At 37.9% G+C, this 23367-nt stretch overlaps 2 protein-coding genes and 3 pseudogenes across 6 annotated transcripts; all 5 read right to left on the reverse strand.

The window, feature by feature from the left end:
• Positions 1-3222: 3222 nt before the first annotated feature.
• LOC148915486 (catalase isozyme 1-like) lies at positions 3223-7093 on the reverse strand (annotated as a pseudogene). The gene is made up of 8 exons (XR_016128606.1): positions 6951-7093; positions 6679-6775; positions 5698-5975; positions 4500-5276; positions 4256-4345; positions 3952-4019; positions 3744-3836; positions 3223-3604 (listed from the first exon to the last, which is right to left on the reverse strand). The product of XR_016128606.1 is annotated as a catalase isozyme 1-like (transcript).
• A 5-nt stretch (positions 7094-7098) lies between these two features.
• Positions 7099-11855, reverse strand: LOC148915487 (uncharacterized; annotated as a pseudogene). Its single transcript, XR_016122276.1, has 3 exons — positions 11286-11855; positions 11091-11174; positions 7099-7238 (listed from the first exon to the last, which is right to left on the reverse strand). The product of XR_016122276.1 is annotated as an uncharacterized LOC148915487 (transcript).
• Positions 8927-9969, reverse strand: LOC148915488 (uncharacterized; annotated as a pseudogene).
• Positions 11856-12023: 168 nt separating the features above from the next.
• LOC148915489 (catalase isozyme 1-like) lies at positions 12024-17042 on the reverse strand. Its single transcript, XM_089055942.1, has 8 exons — positions 16863-17042; positions 16592-16688; positions 14436-14713; positions 13291-14067; positions 13047-13136; positions 12760-12827; positions 12584-12677; positions 12024-12446 (listed from the first exon to the last, which is right to left on the reverse strand). The coding sequence occupies exons 1-8, from the start codon at positions 16875-16877 to the stop codon at positions 12387-12389; spliced, it is 1479 nt and encodes a 492-aa protein (XP_088912068.1). The 5' UTR covers positions 16878-17042; the 3' UTR covers positions 12024-12386.
• A 3446-nt stretch (positions 17043-20488) lies between these two features.
• Positions 20489-23157, reverse strand: LOC103336678 (uncharacterized). Of its 3 annotated transcripts, none has more exons than XM_008239768.3 (4): positions 23011-23157; positions 21392-22140; positions 21197-21280; positions 20489-21051 (listed from the first exon to the last, which is right to left on the reverse strand). In XM_008239768.3, exons 2-4 carry the CDS (start codon positions 22089-22091, stop codon positions 20981-20983), a joined length of 855 nt encoding a protein of 284 aa, XP_008237990.2. In that variant the 5' UTR covers positions 22092-22140; positions 23011-23157; the 3' UTR covers positions 20489-20980. The 3 variants fall into 3 exon arrangements, with proteins under 3 accessions (XP_008237990.2, XP_088898225.1, XP_088898226.1); XM_089042099.1 differs by having other exon boundaries at positions 20489-21070; XM_089042100.1 differs by lacking the exon at positions 23011-23157 and adding an exon at positions 22461-22609 and having other exon boundaries at positions 20489-21070.
• Between the last annotated feature and the right edge of the window lie 210 nt (positions 23158-23367).

Below are 23367 nucleotides of genomic sequence, written 5' to 3' on the forward strand. Positions count from 1 at the left end.
GATGGTTATTTATAGGCTTCATTGTTTTTACTAGGCTCTGTGGGTTCCCTTCGTGTATCCTATGTTGCATGTGTTGTAGAATGATTGGCTAGTCAGATATGGTATAAATCAAGAGTCTCCCAAGTTCTCAATTAAGAAGAGACTTCTTGGTTGGGGACTTGCATTTGTCTTCGGCATTCTGACCAGGCATGTTATTTCACAAAGATGATGAGCATGTCCTTTGCTTTCTTGTCAATGGCAATTCCCTAGTCCCCCCAAGTCTCTGATCAAGGAATTTCTTAGATAAAGGGTGCTTGGAGCACAATGTGCCGAATGGTAGGGTGTCTATTAATGTATCAAGGAACAATGGGTAGAACCTTGCCGAATAGTAAAGCGGGCGTACCATTCGATGATCACATGAGTATGCATTATGTTGGCTCATGAAATGCCCATTGTCGTTTGATATAGTTGTATACATGTCAATCGTGACGCACTTGTCTTTTTTGGGGAGAGTTGCTCTGAGGAGAATGGCATAACATAAGGCTTCGTCTTCTGTGCGTGCATGGGTGAACCTTTAAATGCGAATGGTGGGCCATATATCAGAGCCTAGGCACACTTGGGTGCAATAATGATGGCGCATATTGGTTAACCTAGGCGGTCCTCATAAGCTTTCCATATAAAAGGGAATGGTTCGTGTTTAGGAAATCACTTAGCATTAAGAAAGCAAAATTTGAGATTTGTGTTAGGCGATTTCCAGCGAGCGATTCCTTTTTGTGAAAGCGATTTACGGTGGAGTATAGGGCAATGCAATGTCCAGTGACTCTCTGAGCCATGTGAAACATGGTATGCATATTTTTTCCTTGCCTTCCGGATTAAATGCCTTGTATTGTTCGAATTTTAAGTATAAACATGTATGAACCTTAGGAAAACGAGGTGGGATAAGAGGATATGCGTCAGAAGCCGTAGGAAACCTTAGTTTGATTCAAGCATGGAATTTAGTTTCCCTTTATTTTTGTTTGCAGATGTCAGAGAGAGAATCAGAATATGAGAAGTCCTCCAACGTTCGATGGGGAATCATCGGACGATGAGCAGACTACCGAGAATGAGGATATCGATTATGATAAAAACGATAATGAAGGTGCCGATCTTAAGATTATGGATTGAGGATCATCCTAGAAACCTGCTGAATAGGGTAGGACAAACTCTTTATATATCGAAGGATTTGGGCTCTTGGAAATTAACCCTTTCTCTGGTGGTGTCACCAACACCCGCCTAGTATTGTGAGTTTATACATGCGAGTTACCAATTAGAGGCTTCTACTTTCGGTCATGATGACGTGGCTTACAAATCATCATTGGTGCCGATTGAAGAGCTGATTGAGGTAGCAAGTTGTAACCGGAGAATACCTCAAAGGCCTTTGTTTGGTATGGACTATCTGGATCTGAGCAAGATAACGACATGGGAGTTGACAAAAATTCGTGCAGACTATCGGGTTCCAGATTTGGTGATTATGCGGATTCCTAGGGAGACAGGAATCACTGAGCAATCCATCAAACAATGAGGTTGTATTTTTTACAATGTCTTCAAGCATGGACTTCAATTGTCGTTGAAGCCATTATATTCAAAGGATTTTGGAGCAGTTTAATCTAAATTTTTGGATTGCTCTTTTGGGAACCATAATTGCCTTGGCCCATGTTGAAAAAGGGGAGCCCACCTATGAGGAGTTTTTGCACCTTTACAATGTGATAAGGGCGAAGAGAAAAGGCCATGAGGCTGGGTGCAGGCCAATTGTCTATAGCGAAGGCCCGAGGACATTTTGTGATGGGAGTACCGACCTCCCAAAAGTCATGGAGGAATCGGCTTGCTCCATGCATTGGGAGTCTGAACCTAATAGGCTGGTTCATTTTCACATCCCCACAACCTTCCAAACAGTCAGTAGGTGCTAGGTGTCGTTCGATAGTGTGGGAGTTATGTTGGTGTGTGTGTGTGTGTGTGTGTGTGTGTGTGTGTGTGTGTGTGTGTGTGTGTGTGTGTTTGTTGTGTGCATATTTCTGTTTCCCGCATATGGCGCCAAACTATTGATGGCCAAAACTAGATGACCACTTATGGACCCAACTTATAGATGTGATGCCTTTGGCCTTGTGGGCCCTTCCGCAGACATGGATGATATGCAAGGCAAATAGCAACGGTAAAACCTTGCGTGCTAGTGTAGTACAGGCCAAAGGCTCTACGATGCTTAGCTTAAGGATAGAGTGAATAGTAATTTAGACATAGTAAGGGCTAAGTAGTGGAATGCTATTGTTACCTCCATTTTGGGGTCTTGTGCCCTTATTTATAGACCTTTGAGGGTGAGCACTTCGAGTTGTGTTTCGATGTGGGATTGTGGACATTGTCTGAGAGGCTACCACGTGTTCTATGTAAGAGAGAGCATGTGAGGCGCCTTCTATAACCAGATTGACAAGGATAGGTTATGCCGAAGGCTCACCTACTTCCGATGGTTGTTTATGGGCCTCAATGTTTTTACTAGGCTCTGTGGGCTCTTTTCATAGGTCCCTTATGTTTCACGTGTTGCGAAATGATTGGCTAGTCAGATATAGTATAAACAAGGAAAACTTTTAGGAAAATCGTGAAATAGGTCTAGAGTGCATGAGTCATTATTCCATGTGGATTTGTCACTTCTTCAGCCACTTACGACTCTTTGGATTTCAATAGAGGACGCAATGCCAACTTCTCATTGGGATCAAGTTTCTTTCTTTTTAAAAAAAATTTGCGAGCAATCTCCCTTTTCCTTTTGAAAAATGGTGAAATTATTCACAATATATGATTATGTTATTGTATTCAATGAAATACAGTATAGAACTTAACCTCCTTATTTGAATTTGAACCTAAAATCAGTAGCCTCCTTGTTTGAGTCCGAGCCTAAAACCACTAGTCTGCAAATCAAGTACTTTTTCTATTGGACTAAGACCTATTGGCAACCTTTATTTTGATTTAATACCCTTATTGAACCCCCCTCACAACTTCAAAACATGTACTGGGCTAAGACCCTGTTGGCAACCTCTTATTTTGATTTAATACCCTCATTGAACCCCTCAAAACTTGAAAATATGCAAAACTTATCTCCGTAGCTCCATGGATGTGTAGATGCCAATAGAGCTGACTGATATAGGCGTTTAAAGGAGATTGCATGAACGCAATAGAAAACGTTGAGACGTCAAGCTTTTGCCACATGACTCACCTGAGTTGGATAAGAATCTAATATTAATACTTATATTAATACTTAAACCAAACCAAATGACAATCGAGTCAGGAATTACGACAGGACATTAATATGCAAGTGAAGTACAAGTACAATTGCATAATATCTTGTATAGAAACAAAAGAAAATCGGCACGTACAACCGGCACTTATTACATTGGAGCTACAGGTCACATTACATGTGAAATTTAGTATAACACTTTCAAAGGATAAACAATTTAACATGTGATTCATCCTCCCATATTGTCCTTTTACCATGTCTTCTTGCCCACTGCTGGGAACTCAAACATCTGACTTGGCATAACCCTCAAATGCTTGGCCTCACATTGAGACGGGATGCGAGCTTTTGACCCAGAGATTTATCTGCCTGCATTGCCAATACAAAGCATAAGACATCAGAACATGGCTGCTTTATTCTAATACTAACCCTTCATATTCCAGTATAACATTATAAAGTTACTTAACTGTACAAATTCACAAATGCAATAAATTATAAATAGACTCACCTGAGACCAGTATGAGATCCAAATGCTGCGAATCTCATGGGTGACACGTGGGTCTGATAGGCATCCACCCATCGGCGGATGAATCGCTCTTGCCTGCATGAAGATACACGATTAAGAACAAGTATGATGTTTTTTTTTTTGGGGCAGACAACTATGATGTTTAAATACAATTATTTTCATATAGAGACATCATAGGGTTGCCAGGTACCTGTCTGGCGCCCAAGATCTGTATCTCTCTCCAGGTTGCTTAAAGTTGTTCTCCTTCTCAATGATGCACTGAATAACCAAAAAAACCAACACACTCAAATATACAAAAAGTTGCCATAGGAATTATTATGTGCAGCAACCTAGGAAAATCCAGAAATGCAATCGGTGCATATGTATATACCTACACTAGTGTATGTGCCCGGGTGACTAAAAAAAGGGAGAGCTGTAAGAAAAGATAATGTACAGAAGAGATGGGGAAACTAAGGTATATTCAAAGCAATATTCCTCAATTGATAGAGACTGACCTTCTCACGCTTTCCAGAAAGGATATTAGGAGGAATGGGGAAGCGCTCAGCATTACGAACAGGATCATACCTTGAAGGGAAGTAATTAACCTGAAGATAACAGTATAGCAACTCATCAGAGAGAACTCAAATGAATAAACAAGCATACAATTGGAGTTGTCCTCCCAGAATATTGAGCAATCCAAGTATACAAGGGCCAAAGGGATTCCATATGAGACATAACAATTGAGTAAAATAATAATACCTCCTCATCCCTGTGCATGAAATTCATGAATCCCTCATGATGATTGTTATGATGAGAACACTTGGGAGCATTCACTGGGAGCTGCAGATAGTTCGGGCCAAGACGGTGCCTCTGAGTATCAGAATAGGAGAAGATTCGAGTTTGGAGCAACTTATCATCTGAATAGTAGACACCAGGGACAACAATGGCAGGGCAAAATGCAAGTTGTTCATTCTCTGCAAAGAAGTTATCAATGTTTTTATTCAGAACCAGACGGCCAACTGGCTGCAGAGGAAGAATATCTTCAGGCCAGGTCTTAGTTACATCAAGTGGGTCAAAGTCAAATCTGTCCTCATGATCAGGATCAATTGTCTGAATATAAAGTTTCCACTCAGGGTAGTTGCCAGCTGCAATGGAATCATAGAGATCCTTGGTAGCATGGCTGTGATTAGCTCCTCCAACCTTAATAGCTTCATCCTCCAACAAACACTTGACTCCACAAGTAGGTTTCCAATGAAATTTCACATACTGTGCTTTCCCTGCCTTATTGATAAGGGTATAGGTGTTAACACCAGAGCCTTCCATGTGCCTGTAATCTTGTGGAACTCCCAGATCATCAAATAGGAAGGTGAACATGTGCAGGCTTTCTGGGTGGTGGGAGAAGAAGTCAAGGATCCTCCAAGGCTCTTGAATGTGCGACTTGGGGTTCGGTTTGAGAGCATGGACCATGTCTGGGAATTTCATTCCATCACGAACAAAAAAGACAGGGAAATTGTTTCCAACCAGGTCAAAATTACCCTGTGTTTAAGAAGAACAAAGTCACCACATGAGTATTCACTACACAGCAAAATAAACCTGAATAAAGTCGTATATAGTGAATAATAATGTTACCAAGAAATGAACCATCTGTATAAGCATCTAGATTACAGATGGTATGCTACATGAGCAATCTTTTACAGCCAGGTGACTACCCCCATTATTAAAGGAAAATGAAAAGGCAAAGAAAAGAAAGGAATGAACGCAATCTTTCATCAAAGTCACAAGATTGCATAATTTCCAACAACTATAATTAGTCAAATATGAATTGAGTACTTCATATTTTGTCACCACAGCCACCTCAGCTGCCACTACAGACACCAATACATATCCACTAAATATGCCTATGCTATTGAAAAAATAAATAAATAACACATTGATAATATAAAGGTAAAAACCTCACCTCTCTGGTGTAAAACTTCACTGCAAAACCACGAGGATCCCTCAGGGTTTCAGGGCTGCCACGCTCATGGATAACAGTGGAGAAACGCACAATGACAGGTGTCTGAACACCAGGGGCTCGAAGGAAGTCGGCACATGTAAGCTGAGAAATATCATGAGTGACCTCAAAGAATCCCTTCGCACTGGCTCCCCTAGCATGGACAACACGCTCTGGGATTCGTTCTCTATCAAAGTTGGCAATTTTCTCCACCAGATGATAGTCCTCAAGGAGAATTGGGCCTGACAAATAGACACAGAAATTTAATTAGGAACTGCACCGACTCAACTCACCATATTTAAGCATCTAGATTACATGCAAAAATAGGATAAAAATGAAATTAGTTGTTATACATTCCAGAAAATCAAATAAAGATGATTGCTGCTTGGTTGCAAATATTCGTAATTTTTATTTACATTTAAAAGGGAGGTTTTCAGACAACCAGATGATCAAAAAATCCATCTTGACAACCTAAAAGGAGGCTGGAGGAATTAAAAGAGAACCAACAGTGCGGGAGAATCATTTTTCAACTAAAGTAAGCATAAAATTTTAAAATAAATGTCAATAGGAAAAGGATCAGCTTCAAATACAAGATATATAAGTATATATATACATATCTTAAATCCCACAAGCGTTTCCAAAGATTAATCATCCTCAACATGGTAGTGGGTGGGAATAACATCCAAAAAGCAGTTTACAGCTCATAATCACATGAATATCAAAATCTTGTTCAGAAAAGTTGAGAAAACCATCACAAAAATTCAAAACCCAGGTAAGCGAAGAACCAATGATAACAAAGATGAATATATACACACAAATAGTGAATAGCATCATAAGATAGATTGGTGTGGAAGCGCAACTAAAAAAACAATAAAAAAAATAAAAAATAAACTGTGTTGCAATTGAAAACCCAGCATCAATCAACGAAGAGTTGTGATGAATTACCTCTAGATCCAACAGTCAAAGAAGAGTTGTTGTTCCAAACTGGAGCACCGGAGTTTGTGGTCCAGAAAGGGGAATCAAAAGCACTTGAAGGGCGGTACTGCAACATACACAACGAAAACGAAACAAGACCATGATGAGCTAAAAGAACAACAAACACAAAATTTCGAGCTACGCTTAAATGACCAATCTGATTGATCAAGAAGATTAATTCATCAAGAAATCAAACTTAAACAAATCAACAAATATTGAGATTAGGACAGGGAAATGAGTACCTTGTAAGGATCCATGGAGAGAGAGGGGGGAGAAGGAGTTTGATAAGAAGGTGAGAAAGCAGAGCAAAGCCACCCAAATGGAAGGTCGTGTGGCAAATGAGAATCCAAGAGCGAAATGTCAAATTGGGGAATTTATAAACACTTGTGGGTCGTGGGCGTGGCTCGCGCTTCTGCGCAAATTACCAACCTCAGCAGGTTATCTTTATCCACACAGAGTGGAAGGTCAAGAGAAGAGAAGACATATCTTTGCCAATTTAGCGTCGCGAGTCAGAACGATTCTCGCCAATCCTGTCAACGAAACATTCTTGTTTGTATGCACAATTGTGGCAAAACGTGCTTCACTCACTTCAAATCTTTTACAACCAATTTTATGAGGAGGGTTTTTTTTAAACCAAATATATATATATTTATTTATTTTTATATATACAATTTTATGAGATTATTGTCCTCATACTAATTTTATACTAATTTATTGCTATTTATCATTTTCAAAAGATTATCACTGTCACGCTGAATTCATCATCCATATATGATTAAGAAATAACAAGTTTCACGATGAACTAGAAAAATCCCTCAAGCACATTAACTTTAACATTAGCATCAGTTTTTGGAAAGAAAAGAAAAAAGACCTTAACTTAAAGATTAATAATTTGTCATATAAGTGAGTTGTTATATTATTTGGTTTAGATTTCATAAAATGGGGGGTAAATGTACAGATTCCAAATGTAGAAACTCAATATTCGTCTGCCATCAATATCACTTTATGAATGAAAATCTAGAATACTAAACTAAAATTATATTTCTTCGCAAAAATTGCATCAAAACATGAGGATAAATTGATGTTCATCCGTACATTGAACAAGCACAATATATCGTGAAGATATTCGATATATTGAAAACCTCGCCGATATTCATGTAGGAAGGCTAAACGATGGGAGCAACAAAGATTATTTTTATGGCAAAAAATTCAACAACAACAACGAACAAACAAACAAACAAAAAGAGAAAAAAAAGAGGAGGCAAAATTGAAAATAATTGAGAACGTCATGCATTCATCGTTCCTTATCCAGGTCTTGGAGCTTTGCTAACACTTTGGCGCAACCACTCATGACAGTGGCGGGTATGGGTGACGTGGTCCACTCACAAGACGCCACGACTACCAAAGTGTACCTTGAAATGTGTGCTCTTAGAAAATAGCACAGAGATTCTCTCACAGGGGATATGCTTGAAATTTATGAACCAAGAAAAAAGACTGGAAGAGGCTGTTTTCTGGTGTTGTTTTGTTTGTGTGAAAGCTGCCAAAACAGCAAATATGCTGATAAGGTTAGATGGGCCGTGAGCTCAGATTAGCCACAAAGACTGTTCCTCTCTGGGCCCAATGTCTTTTTCTACGGGATTTTCTTTTTTAATTATCAATATTTTAACAATTTTTTTTATGGAGCTCCACAATGAACAAATTTTGAAGGTACTTGATGTTAGTTAGAGAACCTCTATGTCTAGTCTAGGGGAACTATGAGTTGAAGGAAGCTTTGAGGTATGCTCATGTGACCCTACTTCTTGTTCTTTATGCATAAACATATTCAAGTTCCATGTTCAAGACTTGGCATCTAATCATTATACTGATCATCTATAATAAATAATAAAACCAAAAACAAAAAACCAAAAAAAAACTATGTAACTAGGCGTTGATGCAATAAGAACTTAAGCATTAGCTTCATGTATGTAGGAAAAGTAGCAAATAATTTCAATTGTAAAATTAATGTGGAAGTGTAGGGATGAGTACAAGCATTTCGAAGTAAACACATGTTAGTGTAATAATGTTGGTGTAACAAAAATTAGAAGGGTTGCTTTGGTTTCTTTTTCTTGTTAATGCCGTTTGACTGGTTGTGTAGTCTCATAGGTTCTTTGACCTCTCTTTGGTCTTTTTAATGAAAGTTCATCTTTACCCAAAAGAAAAAAAACAACAACAACAACAATTTAGAAGGGTTGCAATTAGATAGGCTTGCTAGCCTCCAAGAGGTGCAAGACTATCTTTTGATTAAAGTTCAAGCTCCCAAGTCCAAATTTGGGGCACCAACTAGCCTATCTCATTGCGGGCGCTTAACATTTTCGCTTCCTGCACTTGAAGGGATTGGCGCAGTGGTTCACTAGTAAAATTTGTAATAGCTTAAGACTTCCCTAGTATCATTTAGTAGTTACAAATCACTTTACTTCGCCAGTAGTGAGTCCCAATATCGGCTGAATTTCTCTTTCACCATTATTAGTCTGTCAGTAAAAGCTAAAATTGTAGTATTGTAAGCTAATTCTTGATTTACTGTAATTATTCCCTTATTGGTTAAAACTTAAAATCATCGAAGAAAATCAGAGCACCCTCTAAGAACTTCACCCGTTAAGAGTGCATTGAGGCAAACCTAAAAAAATTCATCATCATCATCATCTTGTCGCGCTTCTTGAATCCACCATAGGAGATTTTAGTTTGGCCCTCTGGATGTCCTCTTTTGTGGTCTTTATGCACCGCTTCTTGGGGCTCATCACTTGAGCTCCCAAAGATCACTCTCTTAGCTTCAGCAAAACTTTCGTTGTGATCTCGCTTGCGTTTCCTTGGGATCTCCAAAGCCTCCAGCTGTTTTTGCATCTCTTTAGAATAAGAAGTTACCATCTTTGATAACTTTTCATTTTCTGCCTACAATATTTGAAGCTGGAATTGATTCTCCTATGTTGTCTTTGCCCTATTCTTTTTCAATCTTTTGATGTCATGTTGATATTCATCAACCAAATTCTGCTATGCCACCAACTGAGCTCTCAGTACTTGCACCTCATAAGATTTTGCAATGAGGCGATGTCTCACACCTGCGATAGTTGTCACATTTTGCACGCTCAATGCCACGACATCGCTCACTAACCAGTTGTCATCCTTCGTTCCCAGTATGCGTACATCCCTGAGAGTCACCAAACTCCTCGCAACTCCAATGGTAGCCTCGTTGTCAAGGAGTAACGAGTTGCTTTCTGTCACTGGTCCTTATGAAGAAGCAAAGTAGGGCATCCAGATCGATGCAACTCCTTGTCCCCATGTCTGTATTGGCGGAGCTAGTTTAAGATCCAAAGAAGATGGGAAGGGATACAACATTTTCTTTCTGCTTTCTTTTTCTCTCTTTTCTCTTTCTTCTTTCCTTTCACTTTTCTTTCTTTCTTTTCTCTCTTCTGCGTGGTTGTAATTCTTCTTTTTCCTTCATTTCCTTTAATAGATGAACCCTAGCACCATTGCACCGTCTAATTTTTCCGCATTCCTCGAGCTCCACAGCCTTCTCGCTTTCCACCGTCTACAACTTTGTCGCGACTTGCGCAAAGTCGTACCTACTTTCCATGGCGCCCGTAATTTCCGCTTGTGGATTTGTCATACCTCTGCGCGTCGACACGTGTCTCCTCTCTCTAGGGGTGGGCATTGGATTTGTGGTTCAAATTGATTTAGGGTTAATTAAAATAAAATGACAGCCCTAGAAACAGTGACCAAGTATCTATCCCATATGACATAAAACATTTAAAAACATCCATGGGACTATATTTAAAAAATCAACATGATAATGTTTAATTGGATTATATAATGTGTTTTGTTTTGTTTAGTTAGATTATAAAATGTTTAAGTTTCTGTTTATTTATTTATTTATAAATACATCCATGGGACTTCTTTCGGTTCAAGGTTCCATTTTTTAAGAAAACCGGTCCAAACCGGACTGTGCCCGCCCCTACCCCTCTTTCTCTCTCTCTGTCTCTGTCTCTCTCTCTCTCTCTCTCCCTCTCTCCCTCTTTTCTTTCTTTTCCTTATATTTTCTCTCCTCTCTGTTTTTTTATTTAAATTTTTTCAATTGTAAGTTTTGTAACATGCATGTTATTTTATTTATGACTCCATTACACGACTCGAAATCCGCATGGAAAAAAGATGACTCAAACCCGACAAGACTCGTTTATTAAATGGGTTGGATTCGGGTTGAGCATTCTTGACACGTTTGTTAAATGGGTTGGGTTAAATAAATCAATGACAGCATAAAATGAACACAGGGTTTGTGAAAAAGGTGATATTTTCAATGACTATATTAATAAATCTTTATTCTTTGAGTAGTTAGATTTTTGCATAAAGCTTACCTTCCTCAACTGATAGCTGCATTGATCTTTTCTCTAGCTCAACGGCATGTCTACTAAGCTCAGATGGCGATAATTGACCAAGCGCTGATAACATGATGAACAAAGAGCATTTTCAGTGCTGGCAAAACTAAAGGCAGAAAAATTGGTATGAAATTTTTTAAATTGAAACAGCAGTGCCATAATACAATGACCTACTCTGGATGTATTCTCTCTGATCAGAATCATCAAATTGCTTCAAGCGGTTCTACATATGTAGAAACCCTTCTGTCCTTTGCTCATCATGGTTCTTCTCAGAACCAACCAAGTGAGGAACCAGAGATTCAGGAGTGAATCTAAGTTGCCTGGAATGAGCAGTTGGCAATCCATTACTGGCCTTTCCAAGAAACATTGGAACAGGTGGTTTACCAGGTGAAAAATCTACCGGAGAAGCCAAGGGCATTGGTGCGAACGCAGATGTCTCATGTTCCTGCTTCTTGGTTCTGTCTCTAGGTAGGTCTTGCTGCTTTTGCAAACAAATCGTTTGAAATTGAGAGAGTAAGTATTTTGTTCTGTCACATCTTGAACTCTTCGCTTGCCTAGTGCTGAATCTAACTTCCTCGCACCACCACCATGCATGAGCTGATCACTTGCACCTCTGATGCTCGTGAATTGGTGACAAGGGGAGCTCCGTGGCAACTCAGGGTTGAGTATCTTAGTTCCCAAAACCTTAGTGGGATCCGCGACTGGTCGTCCTAGAAAAACATTCTTGTTAGGGTTAGAGGTCCGTCAGAGTAGTCATTAGCTGCTAATCAACCCGGGAGAGAGAGAGAGAGAGAGAGAGAGGATAGCAAAGAAGAAATGTAGAGTGTGTTTTTTTTCCTAATCTTATAATTAAGCGTGTGTTATCTAAATCGGGATATATAAGTTGTATTAGTTAGTCGGGTAATGAGAGTATTAAAAACTTAATCTGTTTATTATATTCCAGTAATTAAATAATACAAGTTGACATCAAACAATTGACATTGACTATTTACTCATATCCAGAGTCTAATACCAGGTACCAAACATACTGTACGAGCTTTTGCCACATGACTCATCTAACATGACAATCCAAGTCCACAAACACAAGCATACACACTAAGACAGGACACTAGTATGCATGTGAACTACAAGAACGACTGCATAATATCTTGTATAGAAACAAGAGAAAATCGGCACATACAACCGGCGCTTATTACATTGGAACTACAGTTCACATTACATACCAAATTTAGTATAACACTGCTAGGAATTCAAACATTTGACTTGGCATAACCCTCAAATGCTTGGCCTCACATTGAGACGGGATGCGAGCTTTTGACCCAGAGACTTATCTGCCTGCATTGCCAATACAAGCACATAACATCAGAACAACATGGCTTATTCTAAAACTAACCCTTCATATTCCAGTATCACATCATCAAGTTGCTTAACTGTACAAATTCACAAATGCAATAATTTATAAATAGACTCACCTGAGACCAGTATGAGATCCAAATGCTGCGAATCTCATGGGTGACACGCGGGTCTGATAGGGCATCCACCCATCGGCGGATGAATCGCTCTTGCCTGCATGAAGATGCAAGATTAAGAACAATGTTTAAATACAATTATTTTCATACAGAGACATCATAGGGTTGCCGCCAGGTACCTGTCTGGCGCCCAAGATCTGTATCTCTCTCCAGGTTGCTTAAAGTTGTTCTCCTTCTCAATGACACACTGAATAACCAAAACAAAGTTCCCATATGAATTATTATGTGCAGAAAACAAGGGAAATCCAGAAATGCAATCGGTACATATGTATACACACCTACACTAGTGTATGTGCCCAGGTGACAGAAAAAGGGACACAGCTGGAAGAAAAGATGATGTACAGACGAGACGGGGAAACTAAGGTATATTATTTAAAGCAATATTCCTCAATTGATAGAAACTGACCTTCTCACGCTTTCCATAAAGGATATTAGAAGGAATGGGGTAGCGCTCAGCATGACGAACAGGATCATACCTTGAAGGGAAGTAATTAACCTGAAGATATCAGTATAGCAACTCATCAGAGAAAACTCAAATCAATAAACAAGCATACAATTGGAGTTGTCCTCCCAGAATATTGAGCAATCTAAGTATACAAGGGCCAAAGGGATTCCATATGAGACATAACAATTGAGTAAAATAATAATACCTCCTCATCCCTGTGCATGAAATTCATGAATCCCTCATGGTGATTGTTATGATGAGGACACTTGGGAGCATTCACTGGGAGCTGCAGATAGTTCGGGCCAAGACGGTGCCTCTGAGTATCAGAATATGCGAAGATTCGAGTTTGGAGCATCTTATCATCTGAATAGTAGACACCAGGGACAACATGGGCAGGGTTAAACGCAAGTTGTTCATTCTCTGCAAAGAAGTTATCGATGTTTTTATTCAGAACCAAACGGCCAACTGGCTGCAGGGGAAGAATATCTTCAGGCCAGGTCTTAGTTAAGTCAAGAGGGTCAAAGTCAAATCTGTCCTCGTGATCAGGATCCATTGTCTGAATATAAAGTTTCCACTCAGGGTAGTTGCCAGCTGCAATGGAATCATAGAGGTCCTTGGTAGCATGGCTGTGATTAGCTCCTCCAACCTTAATAGCTTCATCCTCCAACAAACACTTGACTCCACAAGTAGGTTTCCAATGAAATTTCACATAGTGTACTTTCCCTGCCTTACTGATGAGGGTATAGGCGTGAACACTAGAGCCTTCCATGTGCCTGTAATCTTGTGGAACTCCCAGATCATCATAAAAGAAGGCGAACGTGTGCAGGCTTTCTGGAAGGTGGGAGAAGAAGTCAAGGATCCTCCAAGTCTCTTGGATGTGCGACTTGGGGTTCGGTTTGAAAGCACGGATGGCGTCCGGGAATTTCATTGCATCACGGACAAAAAAGACGGGGAAATTGTTTCCAACCAGGTCAAAATTACCCTGCGTTTAAGAAGAACAAAGTCACCACATGAGTAATTACTACACAGCAAAATAAACCCGAATAAATTCGTATATGGTGAATAATGCTACATGAGCAATCTATTACAGCCAGACGACTACCCCCCATAGCTTAAAGGAAAATGAAAAGGCAAAGCTAGGAAAGGAACGAATGCAATCTTTCATTAAAGTCACGAGACTGCAAGATTTCCAATAACTATAATTAGTCAAATATGACTGGAGTACTTCAGATTTTGTCACCACAGCAACCTCAGCTGCCACTACAGACACACCAATACAAATCCATTAAATATGCCTATGCTATTGAGAAAATAAATAAAACATTGATAATATATAGGTAAAAACCTCACCTCTCTGGTGTAAAACTTCACTGCAAAACCACGAGGATCCCTCAGGGTTTCAGGGCTGCCACGCTCATGGATAACAGTGGAGAAACGCACAATGACAGGTGTCTGAACACCAGGGGCTCGAAGGAAGTCAGCACAAGTAAGCTGAGAAATATCATGAGTGACCTCAAAGAATCCCTTTGCACTGGCTCCCCTAGCATGGACAACACGCTCTGGGATTCGTTCTCTATCAAAGGTGGCAAGTTTCTCCACCAGATGATAGTCCTCAAGGAGAACTGGACCTGAAAAATAGAAACAGAAATTTAATTCGGAACTGCACCGACTCAACTCATCATATTTAATCATCTAGATTACATGCAAAAATAGCATAAAAATGAAATTAATTGTTATGCATTCCAGAACATAAAATAAAGATGACCGTTGTTCGGTTGCAAATATTTGTAATTTTTATTTAAATTTAGAAGGTAGGGTTTCAGACAACCAGATTATCTTGACAACCCAAAAGGAGGCTGGAGGAATTAAACGAGAACCAACAGAGCGGGACAATCACTTTTCAACTAAAGTAAGCAGAAAATTTTAAAATAAAGGGTTTACTACCGAAATACTCCTTGAACTTGTAGCTCACTTTCAATTAGCCTCCTATCCTCTTTTTTTAGAAAATTAAGGATAATAACTTTTTTTTCCGCCAATTTCCCCCCTACCGTCTAAATTCTCAACATTTCATCCAATTTGATGTTAAATATAAGGGCATATTGGTCATTTCAAATATTAAAAATTAAAAAAATTAAAAAAATTAAACATTGAAATAATAATGATATATTTGACAGCCACCAACATCACACCCTCTCTTCGATCTCTTTCCCCCTCCTTCTCTTCAACATCCACCAACGTCACCATCCTCCACCCTCTGTCTCTTCTCCCCCCATATGCCCACCCCTCCTCCTTTTCCCTCCCACTCTCTCTTTTTGCGTCTCTCTCTCCCCTGCCATGGTTACAGAGAGGAAAACAAAATTTAATAATAAACATCTTGATATGTTTTGGGTGGCTGTTTAGGATTTTGATCTTGAATTTTTTTTTCTTTGGTAGCTGTTTGGGTTTCCTGGGGGGTAAGGTGAGGTTAATAATAAAGATCTTGAAATTTTTTGGGTGGCTATTTAGGGTTTTGATCTTGAATATATATATTTTTTTGGGTGGCTGTTTGAGTTTTCTGGGAGGTGGGTTGTGGATGTCGAAGAAAGAGGGAGACAGAAGGAGGAGGGGGAGGGTGAAGGGTGGGCGGTGATGATGTCTGTGAAGAGAGAGAATGGGGAAGAGAGAGGAGAGAGAGACACACACACTTTGTAGAGAACAAAAGGAAGAAAAACAAAAAAGAAGATCAAAACCCTAAAGCCTAAGGGAATAGGGCGATGCGAGAGAGAGAGAGAGAGAGAGAGAGGGAGGCAGGAGGAGGTGAGTTGGGGGGGGAGGGGCGCTGGTTGACCTCGGGAGAAGCATCAGGCAGAGGAGGAGGGGGAGAAAAAAACCAGAGGGGAGGGGGAAGAAAAAAAACTGAGGAGATAAGGTTTTATTTTGTGTTATCTTTTTCTTCTTGTTTTCCAAATATTTTTTTAATGATTTAATAGAAAATTAGATGAAATGTTGAGATGTAGACGGCAAGGGGAAATTAGCCAAAAAAGAAGAAGTTTATATCCTTAGTTTTCTATAATAAAAAAAAGATAAGGGGTTAATCGAAAATTAAGTACAAGTTCATGAGACAAATCACCAATATACCTTAAAATAAATGTCAATAGAAAAAGGATCAGCTTCCAATACAAGATATATAAGTACGTATATATATACATATCTTAAATCCCAAAGGCGTTTCCAAAGATTAATCATCCTCAACCTGGTAGTGGGCGGGAATAACATCCAAAAAGCAGTTTACATCTCATAATCACATGAATTTCAAAATCTTGTTCAGAAAAGTTGAGAAAACCATCACAAAAATTCAAAACCCAGGTAATCCAAGAACCTATGATAACAAAGATAAATATATGCACACAAATAGTGAACAGCATCATAAGATAGATAAGATGATGAAGCGCAACTTAAAAAAAAAAAAACAACCGGGTTGCAACTGAAAGCCCAGGATCAATCAACGAAGAGTTGTGATGAATTACCTCTAGGTCCAACAGTCAAAGAAGAGTCGTTGTTCCAAACTGGAGCACCGGCGTTTGTGGTCCAGTATGGGGAATCAAAAGCACTTGAAGGGCGGTGCTGCAACATACACAACGAAAACGAAACAAGACCATGATGAGCTAAAAGAACAACAAACACAAAATTTCGAGCTACGCTTAATGACCAATCTGATTGATCAAGAAGATTAATTCACCAAGAAATCAAACTTAAACAAATCAAGAAATATTGAGATTAGGACAGGGAAATGAGTACCTTGTAAGGATCCATGGAGAGAGAGATGGGGAGAAGAAGAAGGGAGTTTGATAAGAAGGTGAGATAGCAGAGATAAGCCACTCAAAGGGAGGGTCCTGTGGCAAATGAGAATTGAAGAGTGACATGTGAAATAGGGGAATTTATAAACACTTTTGGGTCGTGGAAGGTCCCTCGAGCTTCTGTGCAGATTACCAATCTCAGCAGGTTATGTTTATCCAAACACACAGTGGAAGGTCAAGAGAAGAGAAAACATATCTTTGCCAATTTAGCGTCGCGAGTCAGAACGATTCCCGCCAAACTTTTCAATTGAAAAGTAAAAGAGATTAAAATGAGTAAAAAGGAGTAGAAACACCATAATTGACTGTGTAATTATAAAATTTATGGAATCGTCTTTTTATTTTTCAAAATTTGTGAACATATTATCGCTAAATAATGAACACAAAAATTGATTTAAATATAATGTTGGTGTTGATTGCAATTAATAGCTAAGAACATTCACAATGGACTCTCTAAACCACCTACTTAAACAAATTTTAGGGAAGAATTCGAAAAGTACAACTTCAAACATGCCCTCCATATCAACCTCCTAAAATAGGGAGACCTCTAGGAACTTCTAAATCTGAGGAGAAAGAAAAGACTTCTGACTCCCTATAATTTAATGATGTTTTATTTAATGAGTATTTCAAACTTGTAATTAATGCTAACTATTTTTTATATTATTTTTAAATATAAATGGACCAATTAAAAAAAAAAAAAAGCTAAAACATTTATGACTCTCTAAATTAGGGAGTATGGTTGGAGTTGAAATTTTTTAAAGAGCTCATAAAATAGTTTTTTTGTATTTTTACCTAAATTTTAGCTAAAAAATAGATAGTATCATTGTGGATGCTCTATCTATAGAGATTTGATTGAAACAATTAAAAACATTTCACGGCGAACAACAATGGCAAGACAAAATGCAAATTGTTAATCTGATTATTGTTCTTAATTGAATTATTAATTTTTGTTAATATTTTATTTTACTTAAGAAAAATAAAGTCATTCGTATATCTCACATTATCATTGAACTGGTTTCAAGACAACAAATTTAACAACAAATGCCAAACCTCTATATTTAGGATCTGTGCATTTAACCGCATTTTGTGAAATTTAAGTCACTCAAATAATCTAACCATTTAATATATGACACATCATCAATCTTTAATCTAAGATTTTTTTTTTTCAACATTGAAGCTAACTTTAAAGGTGTTTAACTAAAACACCCAAAATGGGGGTTGAAATTATAAAAAAACCCAAGCACTATTTAAACATATAAACACACCAAAAACCCATCATTACACACACTCAAAACCTATTTATAAACACACCCAAAAAGTTGACTTTGGGGTTGATTTTGGGTGTGTTTCTATGTTTAAATAGTGTTTGAGTTTTTTTATAAATACATGTCTAGGATTGAGTTTATTTATAAATTTGTAATATTTTTTTCATCATGCTTCCTCCTTGAAAAAACTGTAAATAAAATTAATTTATTGCTATTTACCTCCGGTTTATAGATCGAACCCTAAAGCACAAAGTGAGCTTCAGCACTTTGATTTTCTAGTCACAAAAATCGAGCAAATCATGTAATTAAGAAATTAAGAAATAACAGATATTAAGATGAACTAAAAATCTCAAGCACGTTTACTTTAATGTTAGCATCAATTTTTGGAAAGAAAAAAAAACAGGACTTTAACTTAAAGATTGATGATGTGTCATACAAGTGGTTAGATATTTAGTTTAAATTTCGCGGATAAATGCATTCTAAATGTAGAAATTCGATATTCATATGGCATAAATATCACTTCATGATTGAAAATCCAAAATACTAAACTAAAATTATATTTCTTCACAAAAATTGCATCTAAACATGAGGATAAAATGATGTTCATCCGTACATTGAACAAGCACAATATATCGTGAACAATATATTCGATATATTGAAAACCTCCATATTCATGTAGGAAGACTAATCAATGAGACCAATAAAGAATTATTTTTAGGGAGTTTCACTAAAACACTCAAAATGGGGGTTGAAATTATAAAAAAACCCAAACACTATTTAAATATATAAACACACCCAAAATCCATCATTATACACACTTAAAACCTATTTATAAACACACCCAAAAAGTTGACTTTGGGGTTGATTTTAGGTGTGTTTATATTTAAATAGTCTTGAGTTTTTATAAATACATAGACGCGTTTATTTATAAATTTGTATTATATTTATTTATGTTAGAGATTAACTTTAGATGACAGATCTCTAATAGAGCACCAATACAATCTATTAAAAAGATGGTATACAAGTTAGTATCTAAAGTTGATCTTCATAATATTTTTCTTATTTTTAATGGCAAAAACTTCAACCACCAAAAAAATAATAATAATAAACAAAAAAGGAGGCCTGGAAAATTATTATTATCATAATCGTGGTGGGACCAAAATTGAAAATAATTGAGAACGTCATGCATTCATCATTCCTTATCCAGATCTTGGAGCTTTGCTAACACTTGGGCGCAATCACTTATGGCAGGGGATATGCTTGAAGTTTATAAAAACACAGACAAAATAAATAAATATAAATAAAAAACTGGAAGAGGCTATTTTTAGGTGTCGTTTGTGCGAAAGCTGCCAAAACAGGAAATATGCTGATAAGGTTAGAATGGGCCCGACCTCAGATTAGGCCACAATGAGTGCGATTCTCTGGGCCCACTTCAAAATTGGATACTTAAAAAACGATAAATGAAAATGACTGAACTCTGGGCTCGCTCAGTGTCTTTTTTCTACAGGACTTCTTCTTTGTTACTTGTCAATGCTGATGTTGTAAAGTCAAGAATGTGGAGCCAAAAATAATAGAACCTAATTGATTGAAGATGAATAATGGTAAAGCTTGTCTGCTAACACTCACGTGAAGCCAAAGAAATATGAGTAAGCAGCCACCGAATTCTGCCTACACATAAGGCTTCCCCCTACATACCATCTGAGAAGAAATGAGAGCCCATGTATAGAATAAAGAAAGGAAGGAAAGAAAGAGGGTGAATGAGTGGAGAGAAAATGAGATCTGAGAGATATTCTCCAAGAGAGAAGATACATATATTATAAACACTAAAATTGTAGCTTTTTTTTTTTTTACATAGTGGAAAAGTTACTGCTGCTGCTCACCGAGGATGTAGGCAAGACCGAACCTCGTTAAATATTGTGTCTCATTTACTTTACACGCAGCTTAATATTCCAGCATATCCCGTTCATTTTGCAACAACTAACAATCTTTTTTTATTTTATTTTTTATTTTTAACGGAGCTCCACAAAGAACAAATTTTGAAGGTGATTGTCATGATAATTACTTGATGTTAGAGAACATCCATGTCCAGGGGAACTATGAGTTCAAGGAAGCTTCGAGTTATACTCATATGACCCTACTTGTTCTTTATGCATAAACATATTCAAGTTCCATGTTCAAGACTTGACATCTAATCATTCTAGTGATCATCTATAAAAAAAAAATTAAAACAAAAACTACGTAACTGGGCCTTGATGCAATAAGAACTTTAACATTAGCTTCATGTATGTAGGAAAAGTAGCAAATAATTTCAATTGTAAATTTTAATGTGGAAGCGTAGGAACGAGTACAAACATTTGGAAGTAAACACGTTAGCATAATAATGTTGGTGTAATAACAATTAGAAGGGTTGCAATTATATAGGCTTGCTAGAAAATTCTAACATCCGTTATAATGGATAAAAATGGTTGCTCTTGTTGGAGCAATTACATTACAACATCTTCTGCCGTGGAAAAAACACATAAAACATAAAAGAAGAATAAAAAAAGAGAGAGATAACAAATTATACTGGTAAGAGTAGACTACCTCCTGTTGCTCTTGTTGGAGGGGAAAAAGCAATGAGGGGCATATTACAGTAGAAGAGTCAGCATCAACTTCACAGCTACAAGTCCCGAGCTGCAAAGTAAGCTCAAGGTATTTGGGAGAGTTCATTCTGCTGGCCATCACCAAAACCAGCATATCAATGTATTTTGAATCTCTAATCGCTTTCCACTTGTTGGACTGAACACGCTCAAATTGCCTATAAAAAATTGCTTGTCATTGAAGACTTCCCCAATATATTTAGAGCCATCATCCTTTGGATCTCTTTTGCTGCATGATGCATTGATCACTAGAGTTAAATAAATCAATGACAGCCATAAAATGAACACAGGGTTTGTGAAAAAGGTGATATTTTCAATGACTATATTAATAAATATTTATTCTTTGAGTAGTTAGATTTTTGCATAAAGCTTACCTTCCTCAACTGATAGCTGCATTGATCTTTTCTCTAGCTCAACGGCATGTCTGCTGAGCTCAGATGGCGATAAATAACGAAGCGCTGATAACATTATGAACAAAGAGCATTTTCAGTGCTGGCAAAATTAAAGGCAGAAAAGTTGGTATGAAACTTTTTAAATTGAAACAGCAATGCCATAATACAATGACCTACTCTGGATGTAATCTCTCTGATCAGAATCATCAAATTGCTTCAAGAGGTTCTGCAAATGTAGAAACCCTTCTGTCCTTTTCTCATCATGGTTCTTCTCAGAACCAACCAAGTGAGGAACCAGAGATTCAGGAGTGAATCTAAGGTGCCTGGAATGAGCAGCTGGCAAACCATTACTGGGCTTTCCAAGAAAAATTGGAACTGGTGGTTTACCAGGTGAAAATTTAACCGGAGAAGCCGAAGGCATTGGTGCAAACGCAGATGTCTCATGTTCCTGCTTCTTGGTTCTGTCTCTAGGTAGATCTTGCTGCTTTTGCGAACAATATCGTTTGAAATTGAGAGAGTAAGTATTTTGTTCTGTCGCACCTTGAACTCTTCGCTTGCCTAGTGCTGACTCTAACTTCCTCCCACCACCGCCATGCATGAGCTGATCACTTGCACTGCTGATGCTCGTGAATTGGTGACAAGGTGGGCTCCGTGGCAACTCAGGGTTGAGTATCTTAGTTCCCAAAACCTTAATGGGATCCGCGACTGGTCGTCCTAGAAAAAAATTCTCAGGATAATTTGGCATAAAGTTCCTATTATCATTCTGTACATCTCTCAATGCTATCTTTTTCATCGGTAATGTTGATTGCTTATGGCACACAGATGAACCAACCACACTGGTTCCCAGTGCATTGTTGTTGAGGTTAGAGCTCACCATTTGAGGGATCAGAACAACTAATTTGGCTAAGAGGATCCTAAGGTCCTGGCTGCAGAGGCATTAGCAGAAAAAGAAAGATATAATCAATAAAGATATCCTTGAGTGAAAACAACAGCCCCAATTTAACCATCATGCTAAAACACATTTAGCTTAAACAAATAGCGGATACAACAAACATTTTCTTCCTGCTGCCCTACTTGAATGAAAAGAATCACACAAAAAAACAAAAATTTAACTCCTCCTGCTACACAACTTGAGGGATTTAACTTTTTATAGGAGGGAAGCCACAATCTATGTCGAAAATGTAGTCATTATAACATGGAGTCACCATAAATGGCATGTTATCATAGGGAGATAAAGTTCAATTACTCAAGAAAATAGGAGCACTTTGCCAGTTTCTGAAAATGCCCTCCATCCTGAAAGCAATCTCAAATTTAAAAGACCCACCTAGAGAGTGTTTAAAGCTGGTCACTTTATCAAATCACATAGTGGGGAAATATTTCAACCATCCAATCTCAACAATTGGTAACAAGAAAAACAAATTTGATGAGCCCATGAGTCCAATTTTAACAACATATAGACATCACCTGCCTTTTTCAAAACCCATTTGCAAAACATAATAAGAAAAAGAAGAAACTAATCAACTCTGCTCTAAACTGAGAGTATCAGTACAAATCTATGGTGGGTATTCATCAACTGTTTTGCATACAAAAGTTGCAGTCTAAATGGAGCTGCCACTATTCATAAACCCTATGAAGAAGAAGTTCAAGAGCCAAAGGAAATTAAATTGAACAAGATTCAATTATATAATAAATATTTGTGCGTGCGTGCGTGTAAGAGAGAGAGAGATAGAGAGGGTACGATGCTCAAATTTGTGATAGATAAACAGCAGAGATTCATAGAGTGGAGAAAGAATTACCGTTTGGAGTTTGGAGTTGGAGTTGGAGTTGGGGGGATCTGCAAGTGTTTGGAATGGATCTGAGGGTGAGGGAGGGAGACTGTTCAAAAAAGGAAATTTGGCTCCAAAGGAGGCGGAGAGGTTTAAACTGGGTTTAAAATATAGGCGGGCCCCACGCTACGTAGATTGGGCCCATCGGCGGCCTATGCAGGAAGGTGCTTTTTGGATCCAACAACTTCCATTCCATGTTGTGCGTTTACTGAATTTTTTGTATTTTCACAAAAACTCGTGAAGTTTTTAAAATTGCATTAAATTAACCACCTCTTTGTTTTCAATTTATTTACATTGATACTCATAGAAAATTTTTTTCTTCATATT

The sequence above is a fragment of the Prunus mume genome, linkage group LG7 (assembly GCF_029339155.1).
Source record: "Prunus mume cultivar Tortuosa linkage group LG7, ASM2933915v1, whole genome shotgun sequence".
NCBI classification, from domain to species: domain Eukaryota; kingdom Viridiplantae; phylum Streptophyta; class Magnoliopsida; order Rosales; family Rosaceae; genus Prunus; species Prunus mume.